This window comes from Vanessa cardui, chromosome 15 (assembly GCF_905220365.1).
Source record: "Vanessa cardui chromosome 15, ilVanCard2.1, whole genome shotgun sequence".
Lineage (NCBI taxonomy): Eukaryota > Metazoa > Arthropoda > Insecta > Lepidoptera > Nymphalidae > Vanessa > Vanessa cardui.
Genome location: NC_061137.1, coordinates 13,663,100 through 13,687,318, shown reverse-complemented (window position 1 = coordinate 13,687,318; position 24,219 = coordinate 13,663,100). Strand labels below are relative to the sequence as shown.

General features: G+C 35.0%; 1 protein-coding gene across 1 annotated transcript in view; it reads right to left on the bottom strand.

The window, feature by feature from the left end:
* LOC124535927 (titin-like) overlaps positions 1-15,137 on the bottom strand; it is a 33,252-nt gene extending 18,115 nt beyond the window's left edge. The window contains exons 1-2 of the mRNA XM_047112328.1: positions 15,034-15,137; positions 14,816-14,987 (exon numbers count right to left, since the gene is read on the bottom strand). Of these exons, the coding sequence (XP_046968284.1) occupies positions 14,816-14,987; positions 15,034-15,137 (276 nt within the window). The remainder of the gene's footprint in view (positions 1-14,815; positions 14,988-15,033) is intronic.
* Positions 15,138-24,219: the final 9,082 nt, after the last annotated feature.

Genomic DNA, 24,219 nt, shown 5'->3' with positions numbered 1-24,219 from the left:
AAATATAATTAGAAGAATGTAATTGTATTATTCGTAATTGAATTCGTTTATAAATTAAAATAAATAAAAAAGGTTTTATTACTTTTTTTTTCAGTGAAATGCGATCGTAGTTGTGTTAATGTAGAGTGACATCCCGCTATCACACTATGTACCGTTGATTTTAAAAATAAACTGTCGTTTCAAAATTCGAATCAACCGTTCTTATTCGTTATTTGTAATACGTACAGAATCTCTGACATACATATATTTACCTAAAATATTTACATGTATTTGCTTGAACCAGAAAAAACATTTAAAACAGTTTGTACTGTAACTATTAATAACAAATATGATCCGACAAATACAAGGTCACTGAACTTATTATATATCGGTACTTATAGTCAAAAATATCAATCCCCTCCAAATATTATACTCAAGCTTTAGTATGAGTTTCAAAAATAGATAATATACGATATAGCCACTTGTAACACGTGTATTTGTTAGTGTGTGTAAGTGAATGTAATAAGGTAAATCTGTGTACCATACCCAGCAATTCGTATGATAAAATCAAAATGTTTGATTTGATATATAACTTCTTTATTTAATTTTAACAACAAACAACAACAACAAAAACAGACTGTAAATTTCCCACAGCTGGGCTAAGGGCCTCCTACTTTGAGGAGAAGCATTGGAACATATTCCACCACGTTGTTCCAATGCGGCATGGTTGAATACACATATGTATGTCAGAATATCCATGAAATTAGACATATGCAGGTTTATTCAGGATGTTTTCCTTCAGAGCTGAGTACGAGATGTATCATAAAAACAAATTAAGCACGTGAATTTTCCGTGGTGCTTGCCTGGGTTTTAACTTTTAACCCACAACCATCGGTTAAGATGCACGCGTTCTAACTCTACAATACTACAAATAGGTATAAACTAATTTATAAAAGAGAGGCCGTGATTGTTTTAAAACAATCCAAGCATCAACCGGCCGTACGCGATGTCTAAATCTGTTGATAATTACGGAGGTGCGGGAATACGATCCGAGGTTTGTACTTAAACAGCTTAAATAAGTAGGTTAATGCGGTTTATAATTATTTAATTAAATTCTAGTGTCGCGGTAACAGATTTAAAACAATCAAGTCACGATAGCGACGACCTCAAATGTTTTTATTTCTGTCTACGCTTAGACCGCGTGTGTAGCTCAGCACGTGATTTGCCGTCGGATTAAGAGAGCAGGAGAATAAAGAGCACTTGTGCTTGCGCTCATACTTGTGCGCTGTCTCACATATCGTTCAAAGGAATATATTATCTTCTTTTTTGTGCAGGAGCAGGAGGCTCATCTGATGGAAAGTGATAACCACCGCCCTTGGACATCTGCAAGAGTGGGGGCTTGCAGGTGCATTGCCGGCCTTTAAGGAAAGAGTACGCTCTTTTCTTAAAGATTCCCATATCGTATCGGTTCGGAAAAACCGCCGACGAAAGCTGGTTCCACAGAGTCGTTGTGAGAAAATGTCTTAAGAATTTCGCTTTTGTGGATTTTCGTACATCTAGGTGGGGCGGGTGAAATTAGGAATTTCAAAAATAAATAAAAAATCGTTATATGTCGTTCGCTCTCTCTTTTGGTTGAATTAAAAAAGGAAGTTCAAACCTTAATTGTTTAACGGTAAACAGACAAGCGATCTGAATGTGGTACGTCCACACGTCTAGCTCAATTTTTCCGCTTAATTTTATGAGGATATAAAACTATCAGCACATGTTGAAACATAAGATATTTCCAGAATAATATTATGAAATGTTGCTTATGTAAGATTTTCTTTGGGCATAACTTGTGTTACAAAAATAATACGATTATGTACAAAGAGTTACAATCTTGTTTTGAACGAATCGCTATACGAGCGGTTTACGAGCCGCCGAGTAACGCAAAATAATCGCAGATTCAAGTCTGGTGAAAAGGGCTATTGTTGTCCACACTTCTAGCACAAGCTTTAGGCTTAATTGGAGGACTAAATAGGAATATAATAAGAGCCGAGATGACCCAGTGGTTACAATGAGTGTATCTTAACCGATGATCGCGGGTTCAAACCCAGGCAAGCACCGCTGATTCATGTGCTTAATTTGTCTTTATAATTCATCTAGTGCTCGGCGGCGAAGGAAAACATCGTGAGGAATCCTGCATGTATCTAATTTCATAGAAATTCTGCCACATGTGTATTCCACGAACACACAGTGTAATACCTACGTTCCAATGCTCCTCAAGGGAGAGGAGGCCTTAACTCAACAATGGGAAATTTACAGGCTGTTACCACCTTATAATACTATTATTATTGTTAATACAAAATCAAATTGCATTCGAAGACTCTTAAAAATAATAAAAATGGTGTCACGTTAAGGAAAACGATTTGATCAAAATATAAGTCACGTCCAGCATGCGTTAACCATAATAGCGTTACGCAATACCTGCTATTTCAGTCGCCGCCCTTGCGTAAGGTTAGCTACGAAGTGCATATTATATATTTATGGTCATTAACATTATTTATTTTTACTTAAACACTGTTTTTCCCTTTCTAATGTCATACAAATAAAATTATACTTAATTCAAGTAGGTTTTTACAAGCACTTTTAAAGTCAGTAGTTACTATTTTTCAGCATTGATTTAACATTCGAAAATAATAGGACCCCATTGTCTAGGAGAGAGAGGATTCTTTAGGAGGCCTTTAGCCCAGCAGTGGGAATTTACAAGCTGTTATTTGATGTTGAAATAATACATGTCTTGAAGTCGTGTAAGCTAATGTATAAGTACAATGTAATGTGACTATTGACTATTGTCCATTTTTCCTATTTGACTCTACAAACTGCGAAAACGTAGATATTTCACACATGGCGGTACGCGCGCTGTCCCGGTGTTCACGCGGCCTTTGTAAACATGAAAGTGCTTCCACGTTTCCACAACACCGACACCTGACGTCAGACTGATATATATCTTTATAATATTTAAAAATATAAACATTTCATTTTACTTGCATTATCATTCCCTCCTGGGCTCAATATATGGCTATACGTACTTACTAGTGCAAGGGTAGGTACCATCCAGTCATCTTAGATTCTACCACCAAGTAATAATACTGTATATTGTTGTATTCAACTTGGAAGGGCAAGTAAGCTAATCTAACGACAGTTGCCCATAGTTGGAGGCACATTGAAGATGTAAATAATGATTAAAGTTTCCAACGCTGCCAACATCTATACTACAGTGGTGAACACTTACCATGAGTCAGCCGATTTGTCCGTCCATCATAAAAAAATCACAAACCTATCTCATCATAAAATTTATTAAATATTCATTACGAATTCTACTTTCACAGACATTGATCACAACTAATTAACATCTATGATTAAACATTATCCGGCACAATATTTAATGCCTGTTTAATATATATTATGATACACTGTTATCTTTTATGCGACTGTTACTTGAATAGTTACGATGCAACTGTACATTATTAATATTTAAATTTATATAATTGACACGCAATTCATAAAAAAAGTATTGTATTCTAGTTAAGTGTGTTGCATGAAAATGAATAAATGCTAACTTAACGCTTATTTGGAATCATATAAATAATATTTTATCGAGTGACACGCCTTATTGAGCAACGTTTTTATGAGAATTGAATAATTGGTAACGTTTTCGAATATATAAAGCAATTATTTGGCACAAATGAATACCAATATATTCAATAAATATTAAGTGATTAGAAAATTAATAAATTTTTAAATGAACACATTATAACAATTACATTAACGTTCGATAAATAAGAGATAAGTTATTTATTGTGACGGTTGTATTATAAATATTATCAATGGAAACGTACGCAATATTGAAATCCAATTACACGGTTCGGACCAAAACGGATTGTCTGAACTGATTGTGATGCGATTATTAGCTACGTTATTCACTAATTTGTTTGGCTTTTAAGACGTTTTTGGTTACTTGATACATAATCCTGTTTGTATTTGTTTTGTTATCAAATATTAATAGGAAAATATTTATTGACAACATGTATGTATGTAAAGGATAACATCACTATATTGTTGTTAAAATACACAAAGTCAGCACATAATTACACATTTATAATCAATCGTTATCGTAATATATCTGAATTTGGTGAAATTTGATATGTATGGCTAGTGGCTACTTGGTGGTAGGGCTTTGTGCAAGCCCGTCTGTGTAGGTACCACCCACTCATCAGTTATTCTACCGCTAAATAACAGTATTCAGTATTGTTGTGTTCCGGTTTGAAGGGTGAGTGAGCCAGTGTAACTACGGGCACAAAGGACATATCATCATAGTTCCCAAGGTTGGTGGCACATTGAAGATGTAAGGAATAGTTAATATTTCTTACAACTTCATTGTCTATGGGTGATGGTGACCACTTACCATCAGGTGGCCCATATGCTCGTCCGGCAACCTATATCATAAAAAAATGGAGCAAACTTGAACTCCAAGAAAGGACGGGCTACTTTTTACTACTAACTCATGATAACCAACAACCTAAAACTAAAAGTAAATAAAATAATCAAAATATATTGTAAAATTGATAGAATATAAATTTGACGAACAAGAATAGATTAATTTGTTAAGGTGAAAATCTTTTGTAAAATGTTGAGTTATTCCATGACTTATTTCCATGACGCGTGGATACTTATACGTTTTTTATTACATTCAGTTCGATGGAATCGTTTAGCAATATCAGATCATAGTGCACCGGATAGTTTAACTTTCGAGTCATAACTTACGAAAACATCTCAAATATTTACTTTCACCCCGAGTGAAACCACGGCCGGAGCGGTTGTAAAAAGTTGTACTCGCTGTTCCTAGACAGATTACATCTCGCTTCTATTGTTTATCTCGAAGATGGAAATACGGTAATGATACAGTCCGATGTTATGGTATTGCCCGGGCAATTTACGAGCAAAAGCTAATAAAGCCAACTTTATTCATCACTTTGAAAAACAAGAGATAGAGACATTACTATATGAGACACGTGCGACCCGCCCCGGCTTCCCACGGGTGCAATATTGATACTAAACATACTAAATAATTTGATGACAACACACTACAAACATCTAAAATGATCAGTGTTTCTTTACTATATTGTCTATGTATTATATACAAAAACCTCTCAAATTACTCTATCTATTAAAAAAACCTCACCAAAATCCGTTGCGTAATTTTAAATATCTAACCATACACAGGGATAATCAGTGATAAGCGACTTTATTTTATACTATGTAATGATGATATTCAAACAGCATTAGGTTCTATTAAAATCTATGCTTCTACTCCCACACAAATTGCTGCAAAGTTTTAGTTACTGTGGTCGATTGTTCTTATCTAATTGCAGCCTTAGTGAGCTCTTAAATAAGTTACTTCGTATGTAGAATATATATTATATTTATAATAATGAACAAGTGTGTGCGGAAACACAGAAGCATTTATAGGATGATAGGATGGTAATCTGTTATCATTAGACGGTAACGGAAAACCAACACTTTCAGTAATTTTCTTGGTACGGATGTCATGTGACATAGTTGTCATCCTAACTGTAATTAGTCCAAATTTCTTATCAGAATAAGCAATAACTTAATTAACAGTTGCATTGTTTTTTTTAAATAAAAGCAAATTTGTTATGTCGGAAATTTGTGGAATACGGTTTAATATCCTATTGAAGTTATCATATTAATAATAACCATTTGGTGTAGTTTATTGAAATAAATGAAAAATAAATTTAACGACGTAATTAACCTTACACACAGAATTAGTTTCACTGAGGAATTGCTAAAACATAATACATATGTATCGGTGCGTTGCCTTGAAATTTAATTAAAGGTTTATAAGTAATAAGTATTCTTTTCCGAGTAATACTAAATACTGTTTTCATTATATTTCGCTTTGTTGTGAGATAAATTTAATTTTCTAATAATAATTATATCGGGTCTGTGACGTGAGCATGAATAGGTAAGTCGACTTCATGGTCAAAGTCACACTACAATAACACAATTATAATTTAATTGAGATAAGTTATTGTTGTTAGCAGACAACAGTCTAACTCATAATTATTTATTTATTTTATAGGACTGTTGGAAATATGGCGTGTAACAAAAGTGTTAGACATTTATAAAATTCGAAGCTCCGGGACCCCACAGTAGAAATTTCTAAGACAAAAAATAGCCCAACTACGACGAGTAAACATATTTAATATCGAATACATGTACATAGATTTAGCATGCAAAAGTTATTTCCGTTTTTTAATATATATACAAATATTTACTTAAAAAATATACAGATAGAGATTGATATAAATGAGTTGTAACGAATTTGAAAAATTTACATTGTTTTAATTACTCGAACACCTAACTTAAAAATATTTTATTTATTTGAAGAATAATCAGTGGTCCTTTTGTTACCCGCGAGCCTATCTGGCTCTGGTTAAGAGGTGCATGATAAGTGTACATTAGGACGAAACCTTCTGACCGAATTAACAATCTCAACTGGTAACCTTTACTCTCGAGAAACTCTTTCTATTTAAATTTCTCTTTAGTAATTTGTGGCTCGATTTATTGCACACATAACGTGTTCAGTATCATCAGTATTATCGTGCTTTTGAGCAATTACAATAATTATTATTAATAATAAAGTAGCGTTAGGGCCACTAGACTTTTCTTTTTTGATCTCACTGGAAAAACTCGTTCCGTGCTTCCCCATGTAGGTTGTGGGGCAGGTGGGAAACTCCGGCGCCATGGACGTTGAGTGCGCTCCGGTATGCCGGGATATCATACAAAAAAACCAGCGGTAACCTCTTCGTCTTTTCGACGTGTGACGCCTGGGGGCCTACCCGCCTAGGACTAGAGCTAAGAGACCTAACCTAAGTCATTATATTTATCAAAGGGTTATTATTTTATTTGTATCGCGGACGTGTTGTCCGTGTTTTAAGTGCATCTTATTTTTATTTATAACAATGTTATAATGGTAACAGAGCAATCGAAGTTTAGGAATTACTTACGAAAGGTTTTTAAACATTACTTTCGTATTATTGGGGAATGCATTACGAAAGGGCTTAAAAGCATCGCGTACAAATACAGTGATGTCTGCGGAGGACGAGTATTAAATGTTTGTTTATCGTCACACATCAAATGGAACAATAGTTATCCGCTTGTATGCAATCTCTAATTCACATCTAAGTGAGTGGAGAATCTTCAATCGAAATGTTTTTATATGTTTAGAACGGTCGTCATATTTACGCAACGCGTTCCATTACGGAGTGATTATTCTAATAGCGGTTGGGAACGTTTCTGCTGAAATTGTTGATTTTTAAAGTTCAACACGAAAGACTTTTATATAACAGTTTAAAGTAATAACTCCTGTGCTGTTCCGTTAGCACTTTCGAAAATATATCACGAAATTGTATCGTTACGCGTGTGTCATCATTAAGAGTACATAATGATGATTTACATAGATCAGTATTTTTATGCAATAGGTGGCAAGAGGGCAGTACTTTCCTCTGACTTTCATAATGTCTCAGATGTTATAATATATGTAATTTGAAAGGTTCAACGTAGTTTTAATTCAGATAAACATTGCTCTTCTTGTATATGATTTGTACTTATATGAAATTTATTGTTTGAATATTGAATTGAAATTGAATAATCGTTTCGTTTATTAGTAGGGCAAATATACAATATTCACTAATATTTAAATAAAATATGCTTGATAAATTTCTTTTGCCGGTTTTCCACAGAATCTCTGCATCTTTTTTTCCGAACAGGAGATAGTTTTTGCTTTCATTATTTAATTATAATTGTGATGTTTATACGTTGAATTTTGACATAAAAAGTAAAGTAAATAAGAAGTAACAGCCTGTAAATTTCTCACTGCTGAGATAAGGCCTCCTCAGCCATTAAGGAGAGAGTTTGGAACATATTCCACCACGCTGTTCCAATGCGGGTTGGTGGAATGCACATGTGGCAGAATTTCGATGAAATTAGACACATGCAGGTTTCCTCACGATGTTTTCCTTCAACGCCGAGCACGAGATGAGTTATAAACACAAATTAAGCACATATATATAGTGGTGCTTGCCTGGGTTTGAACCCGTAGTCATCGGTTAAGATGCACGCGTTCTAACCACTGGGCTATCTCAGCTCTTTTTTGACATAACCGTACATTTTTCGATCACGGACCTGATAGTTTTTACTGGACAGCCGGATATTAGACATAAAATGATCATAATTTACACCGACCGTCTACCGTTCGTTCGGAAGTCTGTTTGCCTCTACATCTTTAATTACACAACTCGTTATAAATGTGCGTTTTAGTAAAAAGTCTGATTTGATTCAAAATAACAGTAATTGTATGTTTCAAGTTGTAATTATACCTTTCTGATTTAAAATCAATGATATAGTAGCCTAATATATTTAAACAATAATGGCTCTTAGTGTGTATTGAATTAGTATTATAATAGCTCAAAGTTAAATTCATAAAAATAGTTTACTATGTAGTATATTACACGTGTACGGCGCAACAATAAGCTTATCTTATAAATATATCAGAAAGTATTTAATGAATGTTGCCAATAAATAACACTCTCGTGCCACATCCTTTAGTTTATGATCTACTAGCTGTGTCGCGTGACTTCATCTGTATCGAACTTGTTTCCTGTAAATCCTGGTACTCATATCCCTATGATCTTATTCAGGCTACTTCAGCTTAGTAGTAGGTCGATCTTGGTGATCTAGCAGATGGACGATGTTACTTTGACTTGAGTCATTAAGCGATGTGCAATGAAAATTAAGAAGCCTGTTTCATTATTGAAGTACGAGCAGCTCACCAGATGGAACATCACTGACACTGGAAGTTGCGGGCGCATTATTTGTATTTTTTTATTATAAAACAAAGAAAATAAATGTGGTTCAATATTAATATAATATTAATTTCAAAGAACACAGTGCGAGTATGTTGTAAAAATGTCACGTCATTATACCGAGGCTGCGAGATTCTAAATTTGAATATTCAAAAATTATAAGGCTAGAGTTTACAAATCCAATGATAGCACGTCATCACGTCATCACGTCCACGCGTGACACTCGTATGACAACAACACTCGTAATTCACATAAAACTGAAACTCTATTGTTTTCACTTTCGTGCGAGTGACCTCACGCGCCCGCTTCCTGTCCAAATACGCTGTTCTCTGACCAAACGACAAATTTAATTGCCGAATTCATAATACATAGGTAGCGTTTATGTAAACGGAAATGTTAGCAAGTACCATTATACAGATTTATATTTTATGTAACCAATGATTTAAGAAACGTAATCTTTGTATACATAACTTAATGGCCTTAGACCAAATTTTGGCCACAACAGTTAATCTGTTCCCTTGATCACATATTCTCATGATGCGAATACAGAGATTATAGAACATCATGTATAGTCATGTGAGTGAGATACGCTTTAAGTACTGAGACACACTTTTTTATGATTCTAATCTTGGGATCAAATCTCGCACTCTCGGGGTTAACCTTATAACCTAGAGTCTAATTGAACGGGACGGCGAAGTTTTCGCAAAAGACCAAATAAATATTACGTCTAATATGTCTCTCTTGTGAACATTTCCTCTTTCCTAAAGGCTCATAATATTAGTTGGGATCATTTGTGTACTAATTATCATCATTACATAGTATAAAACTAAGTCGTTTACCCTTATATTTGCTTAGATTCTACGTATGATAGAGGATTTTGATGCAGTTTTTTAATAAATAGATTGATTCGAAAGGAAGGTTTTTGTATATTACATAGACAATATAATAAACGATAACACTGATAATAATTTTCGTGGTTTCTGATGTGATGTCGTAACTAGACAAATTCTGAAGGATATTTTGGTATTAGTTATTGTCTCTATGCAAACGGGGGCCGGTTGATAGTTTTGTTTCATCTTAAAACTCCGAACATTTTTTAAATGATTTACTTAATTACCTACAGATAAAAAAGTAGCTTAGAACATAATTAATTTGTACGCCGTTCGAGTGCTCCCCAGTGTTTGGTCAGATCGAGTTTCTGACTTCCCTTCCATAGAAACAACTTGTATCGAGTGTCTCATTATTCCATTAACTGCTTCCTCCCGCACCGGTTTATAACAAACACTTTTTTGAACTTCCGACGTAACTTGTCTAAACTAATTTCCTCTCTTCGACGCTGACATGTTAATAGCGCAATCCGATCGTATAAAAACTATGTATGTATTTGCGTCAGCATTAAAGATAGCTTGCTAAGTATGGGCTGCGGATCATTACTTTGTACTTAGTAACCAGTAATTTCTGGCTCTTTCCAAAGAGATATTTTGGTGCGTTTGTTATCTGTTCTACTTACTTTATTAGAGACGCTTTGGATTCTTTATTTGTGGCTTTAAGAATGAGCGAGCGTTCTTACAGGCAAAAGCGACACCAGATCCAACGTTGGCGGCGCATTAGCGTTGAAAGAAGCTCATACTCGTTACGGTGTCAATATCTGTGAGCAATTACCACGTACCTACTGTTGTAACATAAAAAAATCCCCGTTTCCGGTATATCAGATCACAAAAACGGAAAAAACCGCCCGTAATCATATTTAATCATGAAATGGCTAAGGAGAGCAGATCAAACAAAATCATGATGAAAAATTAGCTAGCAAGTCTATTTTTTGTTTCACAAGAAACTGTTCATTATTATAACACTTTACTTAGATCACTCTTGCTAAGGATGCTTCACGATAACCATGTTTAATCAAATTTTTAATTATATAGAGTAGTTTGCGAACCTTGCTATCGCGATATAGTTATATCTATAATTTGACATAACGCCATCTAGTAACTGTAAGCTACATTAATTACGTGTACAATTATATTATTTCGAATTCATAATCAAACGCAGTGTGGTTTGAGATAGACTGGGATAAAGCCATCACTCTTCAATAACTAATTCTTGTAGAAGCCGATGACAATACCGGCGTCGCTTAGCAACTTAACTAACGCCTATGGTGTGAAACAATTCAACTGCAAATTCTCAAGAGGGTCATTAGAAACTATATGGCGGTAAGTCATAGAAAAGGAATCCTCTTGTAATATCTTTCTTGCAAGCGAATGTAACTCAAACGGAATGTGTCGCCGATTCCAATAAGCTGCAATATCGAGTGTTGACATTTAAAACGTGTATTTGTGACGTGTACCGTAATCGAAGCGAAATTTAAATTATATAGTTTTAATAACGGTGCGTTGAACCCGAAACTTACAACATTAGATATCATTTAAACGTTTGCTTGTAGTTTTTTTACTTTTTTATGCAATTTTATGACAACATTCTTGGTTAACTAAAATACAAATGTAAACGTACTAAGCGACTCAAAACCGTTCAATAAGTCAAATTTGAAAGTAGCGTAACGCGTTGAAACGACTGGATGACATTATAACTTTATTATGTTGTCTATTTACTTTTGTTCAGAAGATATACGACCATATAGACTTCCTGTTTGTTTGCTCTTCAACTAACTTAACAATACACGACCAGATTCCAACAGCATTAATTAAAGATAGAGGTTCAGCTTTGTTTCCTCTGATGGTATGTTGTAATCATTCCAGATGTATTTACTGTTCAGGGATGTAACCTAACTCTACAAAAATTAAAATATTTTATGTAAAAAGACAACTAACTAGAACACATTTTTCTTTAAGATAAATAATATAGTTAATAGTTCAATAAATGGGAAAAATAAAAGTTATATTTTTCTAGATTTGACCTTGAAAATAAAATATTCGTGAATCTCGATTATCATATCCGTTATCAGCGTGAAACCCATAATTATGTCGAAACTCATAAGTATACCAAAAGATCGATCGGAAGTATGGGCGAAACGAAAGTTTATCCATTACTTCTTGTACCGTTAATGCGCTGCCAAATATAGGAGGTAGTGTTTTTTTGGACGGGCAAATGGACCACCTGATGGTAAGTGATCACCACCGCCCATTAACGCTGCAAGAAATATTAATCGTTCCCTATATCACTAATGCACCCAAATTGGTAGATAAGATGTAATGTCCCTCATGTTTTTAGATACACTGGCCTACTAAACCTTCAAATCATGACTGTAGTAAATGAGTGGTATCTACCCAGACTGACCACCAAGTAAATTCTTGTATGCGTTAAATCCCTGTGTCTGTCATAACACAGCATGGTTTTGATGTTTGACGGCTCAGTAAAGTGACTGGTACCTAGATAGGGCACGAGCATTAACTTGAGGTTTCGTATAAATGTCATAAATATATATGATGTTTATTGTTATATATTTATCACTTTCTGGTTTACGACCGAGTTCTACGTCGAGTATTGAAGCATAACTCAACTGAACATAAAAGGCGAATTCCTTGGTCCGAGGTATTCAAACAAAAAATGTTCCATTATTCAGATATACCACCTAAGTAAAGATAGACTAATAAGATCAGTTTCGTTATTGCGTTGAAGAAAAATTATGTTTACATCAAAAAAGTTTTGAACAAAAGAGATTATATTTAAGATATTCAATAACATTAAAGCTGAAATTATTTATAATCTAAATAGTGATAATAAAAAATACGAGCATAATAACAGAGAATTATTACAAGAGCTTATGTAAATAACAAATACAATAGAGGAGAGTAAATAATATATTATACAGTTCAAATAATACTACAGTGTATCGTCAGAATCTAAATTTTTCAACAGTGGTATGTGACCGTACAGTCTACCATTTCATTAAACGATGCAAAAATATATAGAATGAAGCAGTTCATGATTGGTGGTAAATATATTAATTTAAATAATTGTATTTAACTAACATGACTTTGTATTTTTAAATGCTAAAAAAGAGTAACTACTGAGTTTCTTGCCGGTTCTTCTCAGTAGAATCTACTTTCCGAACCGGTGGTAGCTTCACTTAATAGTAAAATGACGATTCAAAAGTGTTTGTAAAAGCCTACTCGATTTGATTTATTAACATGAGAATTGATAACAAATGCTTAAATATATACAAATATGAGTTAAAAATAGTTACTGTATAAATCTTGACCGCGTGGAATGCTATCAGCATTTCCCCGTTAAATCGTAATTCCGATCCTATGGGCAGGAACGAACTAGCCCTCCTGTCACTAGTGGATGCAATAAGCAGTGACGTAGTTAGGTGAGGAAGGGTCCCGGTGCATAGAAAAAGAATCGGACCCTCACCCCTTCTTTCCCATCCCTCTTTAACTAATAATTACCCTTTAAAATTATAGATACCAAATAGGAAATCTTGATGAACGTGATTTTCTAGCTACAGAAGCTCCCTGAACTCCGGGGCGCTGGTGAACTGCACCACCTGCCCTACGATAGCTACACCACTGGCAATAAGGTGAGTTGTTATACTTTGATATGTGCCATGGTAGGGACATTATTGTTATAGTTCCTTAAACCAAGAATGAGACGAGGTGTATACACACGTGTTGACGGAATGCTTTCTCAACAAAGCGTAACAGAGGCGTCCATTAACATGACAATGTGCCGGCGCAGCACCTCCACGGCGACCCGCGCCGAAGGTCAAGCATCTAACCGGGTGGTCCCGTGAATTAATATGCAAACATCGTTCTAAACACTCGACTTTTGACTGCACTTTAAATGGGCAGAATGTGTAATATTTGAAATACTTGAAGTGAAATTCTTTTCTATATACATCTACTAGTAGTAGTAAGTATTTTACTATTTAATGTTTTTAAGGATACACACACATACTAGCCATAAAACAAGCAAAGATAATCTCAAATAGCTAAAACCGTCGAAATATGGAAAAAAGCGAAAATATATCAAAACCGCTCATATCTCGAAATCTTCAAAAAATCGCGGAACATACATAAAACAACATGGCGGTCGAATCGAAAGGTATTGGTGTCCCCAGACCTCTGCACAGGTATCCTGAGAAACTCTGTATACTCGTATGTGTATGTTAAGAAATTAATCTTTCTATTTATATGTCGTGCCAATTTGGGAACACTCAAATTAGGAATGAAGTAATGTTTCTTAATAAGGTATTTCCTTATTGTAATATAATGCTCTATAAAAAGTTTTTATTCTGACTTCATTAAGATCACAATAGTGATTACGTCTCTACCAGTTGCCACTCCACTAACCGCGAAGTTAATAGCCGAGGAAGTACCTTCGTGCTTGTTGTGGCTCATATTATTATTAGTGAAGACGCGTTATCCGATTGGAATTAACATAATATACAGAGATATTCGTTTTTTAACAGCTTATTATCAGGCGCCCGCTTCTTTTGGCGTTAATTAATTAATGTTTAACTATCTAACATTTCTCAATTAATAGACTGATTAATATATATATACAACAACAACAACCTGTTAATTTCACACTGTTGGGCTAAGGCCTCCTCTGCCTTTGAGGAGAAGGTTAGGAACATATTCCACACGCTGTTCCAATGCCGGTTGGTGGAATACACATGTGGCAGAATTTCTATTAAATTTGTCACATGCAGGTTTCCTCACATGAATCAGCGGCGCTTGCCTTTTTTTGTTTTTTTTTTATCGCTGGAAAAACGCATTACGCGTTTCCCCCACATGATGTTGTATTGTGGGGGGGTATGTGGGGCTCGCCAGCGCTGAAGACACCGGAATACCCACTAAAAAACCAGCGGTACCCACTCCGTCTCTAGGGGGGGCATCACGGGATCGCTTACGCATTCTACCGTGACGTCCCGACGGTTGGCCCACCATGAGCTTCCAAGCTAGAGGAGTTCCCGGGGTACAGAGAACATCTCTACTCCCGGCGACGTTCCAGCTGGAGAAGAAGCTGCGCATAGCGCTGCTGTCTTCTCCCCGGTCTTCTTCGTCGAAGCGAATCCGCGGCGGCACTCTCCTCACGCGCTCGCTCCGCAGCCTCTTTCTGCGACATTACACTTTCGCAGAAAGACGCCATCTCGTTCCAGCACCTCTCGCTGCCTATCATGGCGGTTATAACGTTCGGCAGCGAAAGTTCTCCGCCGATTATCGCCACCAGGGAATGCCTCTGAGGCCCCCAAGCGGCACACTCCATCAGGGTGTGACACGCCGTGTCCACAGGCGCACCACACGCGTGGCAGGCGGGTGTTAGCGGCGCTTGCCTGGGTTTGAACCCGCAATCATCTGATATATATAAAATGAAATTAAAAATATATTTTCAATTCCAAATCAGAATTTTGCCTAAACCTAATTAGATTAAATTTTGAAAACTTAAACTAAATTTTGCCTAAAGAGTGTTGGCTAACATCAAAACAAAATATATATATAGGTTTTATTCACATAGATACATTTTTTATACTTACTATAACTTTATAAGCAGAGCGCAGCCAGCTACTTGATTTAGATTATTCGTACAAAAACAAATAACTTCGACACATGAGGAAGTTCTAGACTCGTCCGTATATATGGGTGGTTCTTTTGTATTTGCTATTGGGTATAACATTTTGTATGCAAAGTAAATTTGATCATTATATTTGCGTCGGGCTTAGTAAGGCTCCGAGGTGGTCTCGGCTCGATTTCATTAACACTGGAACTCGTTATTTTTAATTCAAGCGTACAATCAAGCGATTTTTTAAAGGCGGTCTTTATTCATTCACGAAAAAAAATATTTTATATATAAAAAAAAAATTGATATTAGTTGTAAAAAAGATTCGTATCGGTTGACTTACAACCGGAATTACTTAAGCAATTCTTTCATCAGGGGAATAGATAAACTACTGAGTTATTTACTTGGTGTAGCTTATCATTCATAGCTGTGCTTTTACGAACCTAATCAAACATCAAACAACGAAGATGCTTTCAACCGTTGCAGCTCCGCGCGATTGTTTAGTAAGGCTCAAGTAACAAAGTTAAAACTTCCTTGTCAATAATGTAAGTGGGAGAACCTATTCCTAACACCCGATCACCGAGTGGTCGCCGCGAGCGAAGTGGAGCTCACAACAATTCCGTTTACTAAACCCGTTCATTGTCTCGACACTAAATCAGAGGACTGTTGCAAAAGTCAACAGCATTACTGTCGAACACGAGCCCTAAATTTCGCTGGCTAGCAGTTCTAGGCATTGTAATGAAGGAATAAATAACTTTGCTGTGACGTATACAGACTATCTGAGCCCCGAGGTCTGTCTGCGCTACGATTTTGATAATACCTACTTTTATAATAGATCACAATTATTTTAATAAATTGTCAACAAAATAGGGCACCCAAGTGCAGACTCTGCCGCAATTATTGGTAAAACGAGAAAACTTTAGTTGTCTATTGTATAACACGTTTTGACTTCTAATGTTAAATCTGACAGCACATACGTATAGACTATACCTACAACCTTTGCGAAAAATTTACTAGCAAAAAAAAAACATTTTTACAAATCTCAATTCCTTATTTCAAAAAAATCAAAATATACTTTATTCAAGTGGGCTTTTACAAGCACTTTTGAATCGTCATATAACAATTAAGTGAAGCTACCACAGGTTCGGAAAGTAGATTCTACCGAGAAGAACCGGCAAGAAACTCAGTGGTTACTCTTTTTCAACATTTAAAAAAAATTTCAATTCATGTTCAATTATACAATCTTTTATAATAATCTATATTCCTGAGTCTTGTAAAAACACTTTTGTTTCATAAGCAATTAGGCACTTGAAATGAAATTAATTTTGATCTTGATAAGCAGTTTCACCTTTGACGATCGTGAACAAGCAGTGCCGGATGGACGGCCGATGAGTTATGCCAGGAGCCCTTTTTTAAGCCGATCGCTCGTTTCATCAGACTTCGCGTCGGCCGCGCGATCTCTTTAATGTTTTTCAGTTTTTTATCCAATTCGTCACGTTTCTTATATTCCTTAAAATGTTTGAGAATGACCATCGAGATTGAGAAACTATTTTATGTTATTTAATCTTTAAGTATTGAAGTTGGTAATTCTATGAATCGTTTCTATTTACGAAGGTCACGGGTTCACATCGGATTAATCAGTACGTTTGTGCATTCGACAACAGGATGTAATGGTCTGAACACCCTAACAAAAGATACCCTAACTTATTTATTATAAATATATTAAACGTATTTTAATTCGGATGTTTTAATCAGCAATCATATAAACTATAAATATATAATAAAACACAAGAATAATATAGGTATATAATATTTTACTACATCTATTCTATATACCATACTCACTGTATTTACTAGTTGGAGTTGAGATGTTTTTACTAAATATTTATTGTGCACTGGCCTAAGCTTAATTAAATTAAAAAAATGTAAATCCAATTACAGGACATACTACATTTCGATACTACAGAACGACCTAATAAAATAAAAACTAAAAGGGCATAAAATATATGAAATTTACGTTCAATTGTCGTTAATTCGTTGTAAAAAAATGTTCAGATCTATAAATGAATTCCAAGTTTTTATGAAGTGTCACGAATTTAATAGATACGGTCAAAATACATATATTAACTTTACAAAGTGGGTTTCGATTAATATATTTAACTAAAATATTCATTAATCGATAAAGTTTTTCAGTTTGATTGATTGATTGAATACTTTATTGTACACCACAAATTAAACAGATTAGTCTTATAGTAAGAACAAATAAAAAATAGATGGTACAACCGGCGGTCTTATCGCTTTAAAGCGATTTAGCAGTTTAGTTTAGTTGTGTTTTAGTTTAGTATACTTCCAATATTACTCTTTATTAAAATTGCAATAATCTTAGCAAGTAATTATTTGCATATAGGAATACGGTTCGAAGAATGGGCCTAATATTTTAGATTTCTTGGTTGTTGATGTATTGTCTGTGTATCAAGTGGTTTATACTACGCCGCATTACTATGATATCGCGACACTCGGCACATCGTGACACTGACTGAGGTCAAAGAACACCTTTTGAATAAAATGGATCATTAAGCATATGGCAATAAAATTAAATAAAAATATATATATAATGCAACCCACTCGGGTAAAGTCTCGTGGATCAGCTAGTGAAGATCAATAAAAACCGCAATATGACCGAAGTGACATTCACTTATCAATTTCATAATCACCGTTATATTGGATTCGGTCTTCCACAAAACTGCTCGATATTGGCCATTGCATCGAGGTCACTCACCTCACATACCAGACGAGCCAGCGTAACATGTCCTTTTATCAAATTGACTTTACGACGCAGCCTCGCACGACATGCTCAATACTAAAATTCAATACGACTTGTTCGAAACATTACCAATAAGAAGAAAATTTCATTCAGTCAGAATTTAATGGAGTGTTTATTATGATTCTAAGCGCCGAGATAGTCTAGAGGTTAGAACGATGAATCATAACCGTAGATTGTGGGTTCAAACCCAGACAAGATCTGCTGCTTCATAGGTTTGGCATTGAAGAAGATACTAAAGACATGAGGATATCACCAACGCGCATTAGCAAGTGAACTTAGCTTTGAAACCAACTCCTCAAATACAGAGGTTTAGTTCAGCAGTGGGTTGTCTTACTATCAGGTTGTTACTGTGTTGAGAAGAAAAAATAATTGATTGTCTTCTGTTTTATCACTGCTTGGTAACTTGACACATCAAATCAAACAACGTGGCATACACACAAATCAAAATTGGTAGCTCAAGTAAGCTTAAGAACTCCATCAAGGGATATAGTAGTATCATGTCATATCATCAAGCTCGTCTTGCTGCCTGCTGGTCGTTGACTCCTCTCAAAGTATTCTCTTCATCGAACCAGAATCAGACATATTTCGAATCTAGTCACAACCTAACCTAAATCCGCTTTCACGATTACCAAAAAGAGGTTTCACTCAATTCGCCTATCTATTATATGCCATTGACATATTTTTTAAATATTTGGACTTCTGATATTAAGTTTGTCTCTGGAACAGGAAATATTAATCTTGCGAAAAAGTAGATGAACTGTATATACCGTTTTGTTATTTTAGCTCTTATTACGTTTACACAAGATCCAATGTCCTGCGCACTTTTCCTGTGTTAGGTGTCAATCATAACACAAATAGTGACAAAAAATACACGTGAGAAGATCGTTCTGTTTGTTTTGTGATTGTGTTCTACGATTTCATATCTGTTGCTTTTTTGTTAAATTTTATCTTGTAGGAAACAAGCACAGGTAGTTTGATTACGGCTGTTTTTTGAATTTTACATATGTTAAATTTTGTAATTAATCTATATCTATACTAACACTCACAAAGAGGTAAAATTTATTTGTTTGTTTGTAGGTGGTAATCTCAGAAGTAAAGAAAAAAAAGATTTTTTTGCTTTAACCATAATGTTAAGAGTAGAGTAGAGTCGAGATGGCCCAGTGGTTAGAACGCGTGCATCTTAACCGATTATCGCGGGTTCAAATCCAGGCAAGCACCGCTGATTCATGTGCTTAATTTATCTTTATAATTCATCTCGTGCTCAGCGGTGAAGGAAAACATCGTGAGGAAACCTGCATGTGACAAATTTCATAGAAATTCTGCCACATGTGCATTCCACCATTGCGGGTTGCATTGGAACAGCGTGGTGGAATATGTTCCAAACCTTCTCCTCAAAGGAGAGGAGGCCTTTAGCCCAGCAGTGGGAATTTACAGGCTGTTGTTGTTGTTGTTGTTGTAATGTTAAGTGTAAATACAGCAATTTTTTTTTATGGTATAGATCGGTGGACGAGCAAATGGGCCACCTGATGGTAAGTGGTCACCGTCATCCATAGACAATGACGCTATAAGAAATATTAACTACACCTTAATATTAACTATTCCAACTATTCCTTACATTATTCGTCAATGTGCCACCAACCTTGGGAACTAAGTTGTTATGTCCCTTGTGCCTGCAGTTACACTGGCTCACTCACCCTTCAGACCGGAACACAACAATACTGAGTACTGTTATTTGGCGGTAGAATAACTGATGAGTGGGTGGTACCTACCCAGACGGGCTTGCACAAAGCCCTACCACCAAGTAATAAAATATATAAATTATAATTTTTTAACATACTTTCATATAACTTGCAATGTCTGTTTGTTTATATCAATTCTTAGAAGCTGAATTGGAGCCACTCGCTCTATTGCATACTAGACAGTTGAAATTTTTGTTCATACTAGCGACTCGCCCAAGCTTTGCACGGGTGCAATACTGATACTAAATCTACAGAATTTATGTATTTACGTCATCACGTTAGAACCTTCTAAAATTGACAGATTTTCTTTACTCGAATCACTCTATCTTTTAAAAAAAAACCGCATCCAAATCCGTAGCTTAATTTTAAAGATCTAAGCATACATAGGGACAGACAGCGGTAAGTGACTTTATTTTATACTATGTAATGATGATGATAACATCATTCTACAGCCATCACTTGGTGGTAGGGCTTTGTGCATGCCCGTCTGGGTAGGTACCACCCACTCATCAGTTATTCTACCGCCAAATAACAGTACTCTGTATTGTTGTGTTCCGGTCTGAAGGGTGAGTGAGCCAGTGTAACTACAGGCACAAGGGACATAACATCTTAGTTCCCAAGGTTGGTGGCACATTGACGATGTAAGGAATAGTTAATATTTCTTACAGCGTCATTGTCTATGGGCGATGGTGACCACTTACCATCAAGTGGCCCATTTGCTCGTCCGCCAACCTATACCATAAAAAAAAAAAAAAACTGACACCAGACGAAGGATTTCAACGCTCTAGAAATGAAATTTTGTAATTAAAACCTTAATTTTAGAAACTTTTTTAACATTAATTTATCTGAATTATACATATATATGTAATTAATTTTAATGATATTTTGCAAACGAAATGAGTGTACTTTTAAAGGTATATAACGATTTAATTTATTCAAGGATGTGTTTTGAATAATTCTAACATAGTAACTAATTTAAAACTCGACGTATAAAGTCAGCGTCAAAGTTCCGGAGCTCTTTGTATGTTGGTCTTTGATAAGCGTCCGTGTAATTTATAAGTTATCATCATTAATACATTTTATCAGATCGAAACAAATAATTATATTAAGTATTAAGATATAGAATACATCGAAACAACGAAATGTACTTTATTAAAGTGTCTTTTAAGGATGTCTGCTATTGTTTTGATTATTGACTTAATTACGTGTTGCTATTGAAGTCCTTTGTTGGTGAATTATAATTTTTAAATGATGTTTTTGGTTTTCATTATTTTTGCTATAACTTTAGCCCGGATGACTCAAGGAATACACATGGTTTTGCATATATGTAGCGTCTATAAACTGGGGAAATTAGGCGTTTAAAAATGACTCTAGAAACCTATACGCATCGCATGTTTTTGACATATATATACATATGTTTAATCAAATATATGCATATGTATTTAATAAATTAAAGAAATGAACTTTGATAAAATATTTCAAATTTATTTTAATCATAAAAAGTAACGGATTAAAATTCTTGAATCGAAACTAAATACTACTACTAAAACTATTTACTATATATCACTAATACATTACATTAGAACCGGACGTAGTAAAAGTTAGTGCATTAATAATAATAATAAGGTCAGGTAACAAAGGTATTGGGCGGGGAATTGGGTCGAGAAAGGGCTCGGCTGAAGGGCAGTCGACCTCGACCCATATTAGCGAACTTTGCAATATCTGCAGTGGTTATATACCATGACTATAGTGCCTGCGGAACGCTCACATTGGCTATTTAGTGTAGAATAGGGCAGGGGTGGCTTGACACATTACATAAAGGCTAAAGGTACGTCGTTAAATGTTAAAAAGAAAATAGAGGCTTGTATATAATCAAAATAAATATTAAGAAAACACTTTTTCGTATAAGTGCTTTTGGAATCGTCATATTAAATTCAATTCGTATTTTAGGATACCAGTTTGAATTGTAGATTCTACAGAAGAAAGAAAAAATCAAGAAGATATTTTTAACAATCATAAACAGTATTCATAAACAAATTAATTTCAATTAAGTTTTTTTTCTCTAAAATCAAAAGAACAATCTACTTAACTAATTTTGCACTGGCTTACTTCTCTAGAAGATTTTTCTTTGTTTAATGCCATCAAATACAGTCCATTAAAATATGAGACAACATCACATACATTACTCTGATCCCAATGTAAGTAGCTGAAGCACTTGTGTTATGGAAATCAGAAGTAACGACGGTACCACAAACACCCAGACCCATGAAAACATAGAAAGCTAATGCTAATCTACATCGACTTGGCCGGGAATCGAACCCGTTCTTCGATTCCCGGCCAAGTCAGAGTGGCGTACTCATGAAAACCGGTGTACACACCACTCGACCATAGAGGTCGTCTATTAAGAAGCATACATAACAATACTATGAAAATAATTAATATACTTTCCCTACAATTAGGGTCAATGAGAATTACGTGGAAGCTTCTAGAAGCGGTCCGATATTCATTAAAACAAACAAGCACATAAAACGGACAATGCTATCATCGAACGCTCGATATCGGCTGATGCGTGATAAGGCGACAAATTGCAGAGCGTGATAAGATACGAGCTGATAAACGTCGATGATTCAAATTAATGCCACCACACAACACTATCGCACAAATACAGCGGGGACGGAATCACGGCGCGGGCTCAATGTTTACTTAGTCGTTGTCAATTGTTATTTACTTAGATTAGTATGTTTTTTTTTGTAATTAATTATAAGCTAGGTTGATTCGCATTTGATATCGTCAAATAATACTACGTGTACTTGAGTGTTATATACAGATTAAATATTTACACTGAATCTTATTCAAATATAAAGAAATCAAATTGGTCTGTAAATTACACACTGATGGGCTAAGGGCTCACGTGTTTTAGGGAGAGGGTTTGGAGTTTACTCAACTACGCTGCACCGTTGTTGAATGCACTTGTGGAAGTTTTTCATCAGAGTTATTACATTATGTGGGATATTTATTCTTTAAGACTATATCTTTTTTTTTATAATAAGCTAATAGTTGTTCAGGCCCTGTAATACTTACATACATATGTACTAATTATAGGGTCGGTTGGCCTCATCTGACTATGTTTTATAGCGTCATCATCTGTATTACAATGTTTTAGTTAGAACGATAAAAGAATCTGTATAATTATAAAGAGACTTGAGAATTTCTATATCTCTACAAATAATCGGATAGTGTGGACAATGTTTATGACGAATGATTATTTTTTTATTTCTTGGTGGTAAGGCTTTGGGCAAGTCCTTTTCATTAAATATTCTACCACCACGCAGCAATTCATAGCTTTGTTGCGGCTTGAAGAGTGAGTGAAGAAGAATACTAACAAGTACAAGGGATATAACAACAGCAGTGTTACCACTTACAATCAGGTGGCCTTTGCCTGTCAATTAACTTGTTCTTAAATATATACAAGATTTTTACTGTAATAAATAATTATTATTTCATCAGCGCTTTCAATATTATAACATTCCGTTGAAGGGGTAAGTAATTGAACACACTGATCCAAAGTTTTGTATAACACAATGACCACATCTGTGGTGCTTGCTGTCTTTGTTGATAGCGTTTTGAATCACAGTCAAGACCGTACCCTTATAATTTTAGTGGTCATTTTCGTTTATATGTAACCATTCGAATGTTCGTTTGATCTTATAAGCTATCTCATACAAATGTTTACACAGATGTTTATATGGAGCGCATTCAATATCGATCAGCTGATCGTTAGTATGACGCTCGTTTATCGTACTCTATACGCGATGTAGGGCGCTTGACATACATACTTAGGTTTCTTGTTAATCTAACTTGAGCAACAGAATTATGCAGCTGGATGTTGCCTTTGGGCATTCTCTACCAATCAACCGTCAACCATTCACGAAGCCAATTGAACAACAACGATAACAGTTAATTTATAAAGTATACGACTGAAATGGTTTTTTATATATTTTATTTAGTTGAAGAATTGTAGTTTGTTGTCACTTTAGTTCGATATCTGGATCTTTGTATACTAAATGGCAAGAACGATCACATTAAAATATACTTATGGGGTCGCCTTCTAATTTTCACAAGCACATATTCTTAATATTCTACTTTACACCATTTCGTAATATTTTTAATTCAAAATTATAAAATACGACCTACTAAATAATATGTACATATTGAACTCTTAATTTTA